Here is an 11,232-nt window from a genome sequence, read left to right on the forward strand (position 1 = left end):
ATTCTGATGTACCTTAAATCATGTGTACTTTAAGAACCACTGAACCCTACTCGTGTGACAGGGGATTAATATCTGGAGACTTTGGTAAGCATACTAAGCTTTAAAAATGAACCCATCGAAATGCAAATCAAAACAACCCTGAGATTCCACTTCACTCCAGTCAGAATGGCTAAGATCAAAAATTCAGGTGACAGCAGATGCTGACAAGGATGTGGAGAAAGAGGAACACTCCTCCATTGTTGGTGGGATTGCAAGCTTGTACAACCACTCTGGAAATCAGTCTGGCGGTTCCTCAAAAAATTGGGCATAGTACTACCAGAGGATCCCGCAATACCTCTCCTGGGCATATATCCAGAAGATGTTCCAACCGGTAAGAAGGACACATGCTCCACTATGTTCATAGCAGCCTTATTTATAATAGCCAGAAGCTGGAAAGAACCCAGATGCCCCTCAACAGAGGAATGGATACAGAAAATGTGGGACATTTACACAATGGAGTACTACTCAGCTATTAAAAAGAATGAATTTATGAAATTCCTAGGCAAATAGATGGACCTGGAGGGCATCATCCTGAGTGAGGTAACCCAATCACAAAGGAACTCGCACAATATGTACTCACTGATAAGTGGATATTAGCCCAGAAACTTAGGATACCCAAGATATAAGATACAATTTGCTAAACGCATGAAATTCAAGAAGAACAAAGACCAAAGTGTGGACACTTTGCCCCTTCTTAGAAATGGGAACAAAACACTCATGGAAGGAGTTACAGAGACAAAATTTGGAGCTGCGACGAAAGGATGAACCATCTAGTGATTGCCATATGCAGGGATCCATCCCATAATCAGCTTCCAAACGCTGACACCATTGCATACACTAGCAAGATTTTGCTGAAAGGACCCAGATATAGCTGTCTCTTGTGAGACTATGCCGGGGCCTAGCAAACACAGAAGTGGATGATCACAGTCAGCTATTGGATGGATCACACGGCCCCCAATGGAGGAGCTAGAGAAATTACCCAAGGAGCTAAAGGGAACTGCAACCCTATAGGTGGAATAACATTATGAACTAACCAGTACCCTGGAGCTCTTGACTCTAGCTGCATATGTATCAAAAGATGGCCTAGCCGGCCATCACTGCAGAGAGAGGCCCATTGGACTTGCAAACTTTATATGCCCCAGTACAGGGGAACGCCAGGGCCAAAAAGGGGGAGTGGGTGGGTAGGGGGTTGGGGGGTGGGCATGGGGGACTTTTGGGATAGCATTGAAAATGTAAACGAGGAAAATACCTAATAAAAAATAAATTAAAAAAAGAACCCATCAAAAGTGATCAAATAAGCTGGGTGTGGTGGCACACGCCTTTAATCCCAGAACTTGGGAGGTAGAGGCAGGCAGATTTCTGAGTTCGAGGCCAGCCTGGTCTACAAAGTGAGTTCCAGGACAGCCAGGGCTATACAGAGAAACCCTGTCTCGAAAAACAAACAAACATACAAACAAACAAACAAACAAACATGATCAAATGACAGCTCTCAAAAGAAGAAACACAGATGACCCACTAATATATGGACAAGTTTTAAAAGCAATGGTTCAGTGTACCTTAAAATCATGGACATGTTTACATAAGTTATTTGACTTTCTCCTTCTCCACTGTCACAATAGCTGTTATGAAGAAAACAGCTGAGGTGGATTGCTAGCGTGGCTCCAAGGGAAGAGAATTCCTACCTATTGCTGGTATTGCATGCAAACTGGTGCAGCCCCTGTAGAGGTTAGTACGAAGGGGCCTCACCCAAGTATGCCGTGCGTGGGCATATGCACAAAGGAACCAAAGTCATTTACACTACAGAGATACCTGCACACCCCTATTACTGCTTCAGTATTCTTAATCACGGTAGCTGAGGTATGGAAGAAGCCCCAATGCACCCACCCCACCAGATGAACAGATAAAGAAATTCAGGTACATATCCACAATGAGATTTTATTTGGAGGTAAAGAATGAAAATTTGTCCTTTGCTGGAAATAGATAGAAACTATAATATTAAGTGAAGCAAAATGGACCCAGAAAGACTATTGAAATGTCCTGTTTCTGCCTGTCATCTGTGCAAGCATCCTTGGGATTCCATCTCTCAGGGCCTGCTATCTCTAATGCACAGTTGTAAGGTGTATGCTCACGTGAGTGGCTGCTTCTGTATGTATGCACGTGGAAGCCAGAGGACAACCTCAGCTGTCATTCAGAAAGGCCATCTGCTTACTGACTAGCTTAGACTGGCTGGCTATCGATCCTTAGTCTCCACAGCACTGGGATTACAAAGAAGCACCATCATGCTTGATAGATTTACATGGATGCTGGGGCCATGCATGTGAGGTGCCCCAACCCTCAAAGAATCCTTTTGAAAACAATACCAGTCCGTTGGGTTTGGTTGTCTGTGACTGTCATCCTAAGCACTAATGAGGGACAGGAGCATCAAAAGTTCAAGGATGGCCTAGGCTGCTACACCCACTCCAGTAGTGACAAGCCTAGAAACCTGGACACAGTCCCAAGGCGAAAAGTTCACGGAAACTTAGTCTCCTGGAACCATCGCATCCCTTATAACAAATGCTCCAAACTTGTCCTTGCGAATGGATCTGTATGCTTTCTTTAAGTATTGTTTTATTATAGGTACCTCCAAACAATGACTTGCCAAATACCTAAGCAAAATTGAACTTTGCTTCCTGGCTTTCACCAGTGTCCTAGGTAGTCCTTGAGCCGACCCTGGGCTTGAAATTCAGTAAGAATGTTACCTATTCAGTAGCATTCAGAATTGCCTCCAGTATTGTAATAGAGATAGAGGAACTAGAATAGAAGGTTAGCTAGAGCAGAACTCCCTAATTAGAACCATGACTTGGGTGTGAAAGCCCTTGCCCCTCGAGTGTAAAGACCTCACACCTGGCTTCTAAGAATATGGCTGATCTTAGATAGAACTGACTTTGTCTCAGTTGTTTTATTGCCCAGTTCCTGTCACTCTTTATGTTTGCATTCCTCTGTTTTGTGTAAGAGTCATTAAGCATCCCATAACCTCATTATATCTTCGTGATGTGTCACCTAACTTCCCTATTTTCTTCTGTATTAAAAGTTTGGTGCTCGATTTGGCAAATTACATTCAGATACACACTCTCTCTGTGTCCATATTTGTTTGTCATCCGCGCCAACTCCTTGCTCGCCTGTAACCGGAACCCTAAGTTTTCCTACAGATCGAGGACCCAACTGAGGTCCATCTGCAGCACTAGGCAACACAGTAAGGCTCAACTTATCCTGCATTGGACACACCCCTTCACTGGCATTGGAACCCACTTTTTCGGGATTTTTGACACAGACTGAAGATCAGCTGCTCTTTGGTAATCCTCTTGGACTCCAGCACCTTATCAGGAGAGAGCCATTGTTAGAGTATTCAGCTCACAGCCTAGAAGCCACCCCCTCTGCCCCTCCCACAACGCTCATTCTCTCAGGTCTGTTAGAGAACCCTGGCTCATACACTGGCCTGCCTTGAGCTTGCTGCGCGGCTGGGGTCAAGGTGACTTTGAACTTCCGGCCAGCTTACCTCTGCCTCCTGAATGTTGGTAGTGATTGTGTACAATTCATGCTGCAAACTGAACCCTGGACCTCGTTCACGCCCAGTAAGCATTTTATCAGCTGAGTTAGTCGCAGCACCAGCGCTGGCTATGATTTGTTCTCACATCTGAAGATTTATTTATTTTACCTCCCAAGTTTTCTGCCTTTTAACATCCTACTCTCAAAACTAAAACTATTTATTTACTATCACTTAAATAGTCTACAGTAACTATGATGTACTGATTCCGGGCAAAACTATTTTCCATCTACAGATTGTAAAAATATGTAAGTAATACACTTTCAGAATAAAATTATGGGGCAAATACTAGACAGTTATGTACATTCCAAAGTGGGGAAAATACAAGGAAATATGGCTCCATGTCCCCCAAACTTTCAAATTAAGAATGTCCAATTCTATTCTGTTCTATTATTTATTTTAAGATGTGTGATTTAATATTCACATGCATATAAGGTGATATAAGTTGTTTTAAAATCAAACCTACTCCTCATTCCCTCCCTTCAATTCTTCCCCTGTTTCCAATACCACTTTTCTTTCCCAACTTCATGTTCTTTCTACTCAGGGCCCCTCTCTCCCACTAAGCCCTTTTAGTGTTCCTGATATGTCCTCGGGTGTGGGACCACCTACTATGTGCTTGGGTGTGGGACAGCCTACTGTGTGCTTGGGTGGGGACCACCCGCTGGAGCAACGGTAGTATCTCTTGTTCTCTCCCCCTGCCCACCCCTCCAAAAATCACAGGTGATTTTTCTTTCCAGTCTTAGTTACTGTTCTATTGTTGTGAAGAGACACTGTGCCCAAGGCAACTCTTAGGGATGAAGAAGAGGAGAGGATAGGGGAGGAGCTGTGTGAGGGAGGGGCTGGGAGGAGAGGGGGCTTCGATAGGGATGTAAGATAGATAGATAGATAGATAGATAGATAGATAGATAGATAGATAGATAGATAGATAGATAGATGATAGATAGGTAGATAGATAAAGAAAGAAAGAAAGAGAGAAAGAAAGAAAGAAAGAAAGAAAGAAAGAAAGAAAGAAAGAAAGAAAGAAAGAAATGGAAAAAAGAAAGCATTCGAATGGGTGCTTGCTTACAGTTTTAGAGGGCTTGTCCATGATCATCATGGAGGGAAGCAGACAGGCATGATGTTAGAGCAGTAGCTGAGAGCTTATAACCTGATCCACAAGCAGCAGGCACAGAGTGACACTGGACCTGGCATGGGCTTTTGACAAAAGCTCATCCCCAGTAACACATTTCCTCTAATAAGGCCACACTGCCTAATCCTTCCAAACGTGGGGACTAAGCATACAAACAGTGGAGCCTATGCAGGGTCGGGGGTGGGGGAGCATTCTCATTCTAACCATTACGCCCCCTCCCCCCCCCCAGCAGCCCTCAGTTGACTGTAGCTCCTCAGTTGAGAGGTGAGAGTTCAAGAGACCCTATGCTGAGGTGTGGGCTGACTTGGTATTGCACAAACCTTGTGCATGTAGTCCAAGATGCTCCGTGTTCATGTATGCAACTGTGATGTCATTCCAGGTCACGCTGTCTCATTCAGACATCTACTCCCTCTGGCTCTTTTAATCTTCCTGCCTCCTAGCCCACAATGACCACTGAAGGCTTCACTCTTTTATTCTCTGCGTGTTGACCAGATGTAGGTCTCTTTGATGATCACCATCTATTGAAGAAAGAAGTCTCTCAGGTGAGAGTGGAGATAGGCATCAATTTATGGATATAAAGATTAAGAACTTTGGGAGTAGCTTATTACTGGGTCCATTTAACAGAACAATAGTAGTAGGCTCTTCCCTATGGCCTGTGACCTAGCCAGCCACAGCTTTTGGGTGCAGTTAATGGTACCAGGTATTGGTTTCGTCTTGTGGAGTAGGACTTAAGTCCAATCCACACCCATAATATCAATTCCACTATGGCTCTAGGGGACACACATCACCAGGCCAGTTTTGTTATTCTAATTCGCAGGATTCTCAGATGGGTAACAGTGTTGATGACTTTTCTTCCCTAGTATGCATGCATAGCACCTTTCAACACTGAAAGCTAGCCAGTAGGATGAAGCTTCCAGGTCAGTACACAGAGTGATTTCTCTATGTCCTGTGACTTAGATGTGTGTGGTCTTCAGATATGTGATAGAGTCTTACCATTGAGTTGCAGAGGGTAACTAGGAGCAATGGCAATAGTATTGGTGTGTGTGTGTGTGTGTGTGTGTGTGTGTGTGTGTGTGTGTGTGTGATCCCAGTGGTGAACAATTCAAAAAGAGGTAATCTATACTTGGCATGGGGCTTTTTGTTTGATAGCCTATGGTGTCTGAGTGAGATGTTGCTCCTCTATTACATGTTGACTCCCTCTATCCATTCTGCTTTAAGACTGCAGAAGAATTCTTGTGTTTCCATCCAGAGGTGGTACCCAAAGCTTTTGAATCTACAGCAAAGGAAAGCTTCCTCTTTGTACCTAATGAAGTGACTAAACCTTCCAGAATAAAAGTAGCAGTAGCTCTGTGACCTACACATTCATCTCTGTGTCTGTGGTACCAGGGGCAAGTCTTATTAAAAACACGCTCCTTTTTCCATAAGTATCAAATGTATCTGTAAGCAACCTGTCAACCCAAGTCCTAGGCTGTGGAACTACAGAAGTATGATAGCCTTACTTGATTTCACAAAGTTAAAGATAATTGGAGGAAACTTTCCCACATGGAAATGGTGGGCTTATGCCCAGAAAGAAAAGCAAATTTAATAGAAAGTCGGTATGTTTCTTATGCTTTGGTTATGAGTCCAGTCTTTAGTGGCCATTTCTCCAGCTCAAAAATTGATGTTTCCATGGTGGTATTGGAATTGGAAACTAATCCCCTTGGGCCCGTGATCTTTTGACTCTGACTGTCAGTTTCTAAAGACCCACTAGAAAAAGAGTTGTAAGTTATTTTATGGTTGACTTTAGGTAACTCACAGGGCATCTGGCATAGTTCTAGCAACTTCTTTAGAGCCCAGACATCTATAAATATGGATTTTATTGCTGTTTTTCCCAATGCCATACAACTGTCTCTTCCTTTTGGAACTGCCCATTGGGAATATTCCCAAATCCAGACACAGTTCTCAGGAACCAGTTCTCAGTCAACAAGTACAAGTGATGCGGAAAGTTATCTTTTTATTGGAAAGCAAGTGTTTGAGGAAGCTCCAGGGCCAGAAGTCCTACAGAAAAGCAAATGTGAGTAGAGGGTTGTCCATGAACCAACGATCTGGGTGACATTGCAGTCTGCATCTTGAAGGTATCATAGACTTGACTCTGGTGAGGCGAGTCCTAGAATGAGAAGTAGTGTCAGTGATGTGAGGGCAGTCAGAAGTGGAGGTGTAGATGAGTGGATTTCTGCCTGCTCCAAACAGAGATCTTTGTAATCATATCTTCCATCTGGTGGAAAAGCAGCTAATCCTTAAGCTCATGGTTTGTGATGAAAAGCAGAGGTCACAGGGACTCAAGAACACTCCCTGGTGTGGAGGAAGAGCTCACCTGTGACAATTCCTCGCACCAATATAAGCAAGAAACCAATTTTAAGAACAAACAAGACTGTATCCTGAAATGATAAATATGACTACATAGGTGGTACACATTTAATAATATAAAAACTGTGTTCAGAAAAGCACTGAAAAGTGCCCCCTTAATGTAGTAATACAGGACCAATTGTTAACCTAGCTCGCTTACTCTGCCCTTACTGTACAAGTGCTCATTTTACCAGGGGTTGCTCTTCATCTTTCTAAAAGTTTGTAACAATAATTCTTCTACTGATAGTATCAGATGGGTATCAGTTCCATAGTGGACCCAGGACTTCTTCATATACCACAAATAAAAAATTGGGATAAATATCTTTCCTACTTGGTAGAAACATACCTTGATATTGATCTTGGTCTTTAGTTGGTCAGTGAATATGTTATCCCTTAAGCTGAGCTTGATAGAGGTCTGCTCCTCCCTTTGTAAAATAGTTACCGGGATTAAAATTTTTTCGTTGTTGTTCTTGTACTTTCTTTCTGTATTGCTCAAGATATCCTTTATAGGATTGTGAGCGCTCTTGTCCATATTGCCGCTGTTGTCCGAATTGGGATAAGTCTTCCTCTGTTTTCATCTGTTGGGTAGACTTCTGTTGTACTGAGAGGTCATCGTCACTAAATTGTTTCCGCACTTGTGACATACCTTCATCCATGGCAAATCCTTTATGCTGAGTTTGTTGAGAAAAACCTTTGAGGGATTTTTGTTGGCCATAGGACTTTAGTTGGGAACTTTGAGATTTTACTTGGCTAAAGGAGGACTGTTGTTGAGATTTTTGTTGACCATAGGATTTTAGTTGGGCACCTTGGGATTTTAGTTGGCTGAAAGAGTTCAGTTGACCTTCTTCACCATAGGATTTTGTTTGACCATAGGATTTTACTTGGGATCCACCGGATTTCAGCTGTCCATAGGATTTTATTTGGGACACACTGGACTTCACTTGTCCAAAGGCCGATCCTCCAGATTTCAGTTGTCCACTGGATTTCAATTGTCCATAAGATTTTATTTGGGATTCTTGGGATTTCACTTGTCCAAAGGCTGGTCCTCCAGATTTCAACTGACCACCGGATTTCAGCTGTCCATAGGATTTTATTTGGGACACACTGGACTTCACTTGTCCAAAGGCTGATCCTCCAGATTTCAGCTGTCCACTGGATTTCACTTGGCCATAGGATTTTATTTGGGATTCTTGGGATTTCAGTTGGGATACTTGTCCATTACGACAAAGTGCGGCCCCTTTGACACTTGTATGCTCTTGTGAAACACGTGTCTGGGTCATGTCACCACCACCCTGGCCATACACCCGGCGTTGTGATTGCATGAAAAGGCTTTCTTCAGCTGCTTCGTCACTTCCTCCTTTGATCCCGAAACTGAGACGGCCTTTCTGACCAAGCATAAATCCCTCTGAGGAGCTGCTCTGGAAGTGGCCTTTTGTAGCCCCTGGTAATTGATGATAAGAATGTTTAAGTTACGTAATCTGCACAGTCCTTCCAAGTCTTATTTCCAAAATTTTCCTATAAAACGATTGGTGTTTTATAAAACCCACAAGGGTTTTGGGTTTTGGTAGAGAAGAATTAGGTCTCATCAAAAAAAAATAATAATAATCACCCCATGAAAGGATCTGCTTACACCCAGAGCACCCTTTAAGACGTTCTCCCTGAGTGACTTTCCCTCTATCCACCATCCCTATACACTCACCATATTGTCCAACCACAGCTGACTGTCTTTCCAGAATGAGGAGCAGAGAAAGGACGAAGACAGAGGACTTCATCTTGTCAAGAAGGACCTTCACTGAGAGCTGAGCTGACTGGCACGTTTATATCTTCTCTAGCTGGATGTAGCATGGATATGGCTGAAGCTACAAAAGGCACTGACCCCTCCTTTTTTTAAAAAAAAATTATCTCTAAATGTCAACTTCCTCCCTACTGCACAGTTGGGGACATTGGTAATGTTCCCAGGTAATGTGTACAGGGACGTAATGTCAGAGACCTTTTTCTATGCCATAAGCCTCAGTAGATCTTTATCAACCCTCTGACTTTATCGCATCCCCCTTGCAAACAAAGTGTGTTTTATAGTATATTTATTTTATGCATTTTCTTTTTATAAGGACATGATTAAACTTTTTATTTTCAAACAAAATCCAGAGTAGAGTGGGGAAGAGATTTTTTTAATGCTCTGAGAGTAATCAGGGCCTGATCTAATGTTCCTAGTCACACTGTAGTGGAGCTGATACTGTTTAGGGTGCTATCTCACAGAAGCCCACGAAATTGCTTGCTTTACATTGAACTTTACATAGCTTCTGGTTTACATTCAAAGGAGCAGTCACATATACAGGAAGGCACAGGAGACAAACACAAGGAAGCTCCAAATAGAAAGCAGAGAATCAATGGAGATGAAGATGTAGCTGGGTTGTAGACCATTGGCCTAGCAAGCGTGAGGCTCTTGAGTCAAACCTCAGCCCTGGAAAAATAATAACTGGGGCACATTAATGTCCAAAAGTAGCTGTGAGGTATAGAACTAGGAATATTGATGTGCCAGTGTCTGTATTTATCTAACAGAGACATGGGTGCTTGCTTTTAAGATAAGTTTGTTCTAGAAACATTGACAAGAGAAGATGGTGGTAGCTGTGGTTTGTTAGCTGCAGTGTTTCAAGTAGTCTGTGTGTGCAGTGAAACGAGTTTGGGAGTAGATCTGGAAGGCAAGGTGAGGTGCAGAGGCGTTTTAAAGGATGAGGGCAATGCAACAGTTAAATGGTGATAGGAATCACTGTTGAAAGAGCAAGAGATAGTGTTGGTTTCCTTGCTGAATGTATGTCTTGGAATCCAACATAAAATTAAACACAGTATATCTTAATACAGGAAACTCTGACAGAATTCACCATAGAAATAGGCTATGGTGAATACTTACTGCCCCTGGTGACATCATTAGTATCCTGAGACAAGATGGAAGAATTGCCTCCTTGTTTAGAAACACAGCTCTGTGCGACTGTGAGGATAAGAGAAAGGCCTCGTTATGGCATTTGTGACTGAGACATAGAATCAAAAGGACAATGCCATGGCCAAGGTCTTAGGAGAAGAAAAGACCCCTGCAGGGTTCCACTATGCTTTCAGAATCATATGAAGGTAGTTCTGGAAGGAAGTCTACTTGAAAACATATTTCCAATCACCCCACCCCAATATTCTGGGTAGTGATGTATGGAAGGGACAAAAGAAAGTCCACTCATGTCCTTATAAAAAGAAAATGCATAAAATAAATATACTACACAACACATGGGTTATATGCTTGCACTCTGATCTCTCACTAAGCTGCTCTCTATCTGGGAAAAGTGATTCTTTCCCTCAGGAAGCCAATGTGTCACACTGAATCGATTCCAGAACAAAATTGCTCAGTGTGTCCACTCAACCTATACCCCCGCCCCAGGTCTCTCTTCTGTGTTTTAGAAAAATCCAAGAACTATTTCAATTGGGGGGGGGGCAATAAACAAAGGATCTGACAGCTTTAATCAAATCTCTGAATTAAAAATAAATTTCTTGATATCTCTTTCCAAAAAGGCAGATAAAACTCAGGGGTAAGATACTCGAACAAATCCTGAAGTTGCAGATCACGCATAGCACAAGCCAGAGGGAATGCATTGAAAACAAAAACTTCAGTTTAAGTATTCAGTCTACTGGCAGGAAATGAAAAAGAAAGAAAGAAAGAAAGAAAGAAAGAAAGAAAGAAAGAAAGAAAGAAAGAAAGAAAGAAAGAAAGAAAGGAAGGAAGGAAGGAAGGAAGGAAGGAAGGAGAGGGAGGGAGGGAGGGAGGGAGGGAGGGAGGGAGGGAGAAAAGAAAGAAAGAAAGAAAGAAAGAAAGAAAGAAAGAAAGAAAGAAAGAAAGAAAGAAAGAAAGAAAGAAAGAAAGAACACACGATGAATGATCCATACGTCCTGATCCCTGGTGGGTGACAGCAAAACTCTTGCTGAAAAGTTTTTTTTTTTTTAAATATAGGGCATTCTCCTTTTGAAAACATGCTATTATTAACAAAGGTGGCAAAATCTGACTCAGAAGTTGTAAAATACTATGCTCAGGGAACAGTAATTTTCTTGCATAGGACTA

General features: G+C 42.5%; 1 protein-coding gene across 1 annotated transcript; it reads right to left on the bottom strand.

Moving 5' to 3' along the window:
* Positions 1-6,593: 6,593 nt before the first annotated feature.
* On the bottom strand, positions 6,594-9,006 carry Svs2 (seminal vesicle secretory protein 2). Its single transcript, NM_017390.4, has 3 exons — positions 8,836-9,006; positions 7,483-8,577; positions 6,594-6,897 (listed from the first exon to the last, which is right to left on the bottom strand). The coding sequence occupies exons 1-2, from the start codon at positions 8,906-8,908 to the stop codon at positions 7,523-7,525; spliced, it is 1,128 nt and encodes a 375-aa protein (NP_059086.3). The 5' UTR covers positions 8,909-9,006; the 3' UTR covers positions 6,594-6,897; positions 7,483-7,522.
* Positions 9,007-11,232: the final 2,226 nt, after the last annotated feature.

Source organism: Mus musculus, chromosome 2, assembly GCF_000001635.26.
Source record: "Mus musculus strain C57BL/6J chromosome 2, GRCm38.p6 C57BL/6J".
Lineage (NCBI taxonomy): Eukaryota > Metazoa > Chordata > Mammalia > Rodentia > Muridae > Mus > Mus musculus.

Bases quoted from the DNA above. Each gene is read 5' to 3' on its own strand.
- Svs2 (NM_017390.4), bottom strand. From the start codon at position 8,908: ATGAAGTCCTCTGTCTTCGTCCTTTCTCTGCTCCTCATTCTGGAAAGA. The intron at 8,578-8,835 runs GTGAGTGTATAG...ATCAATTACCAG, and splicing joins AGCTGTGGTTGGACAATATG to GGGCTACAAAAGGCCACTTC.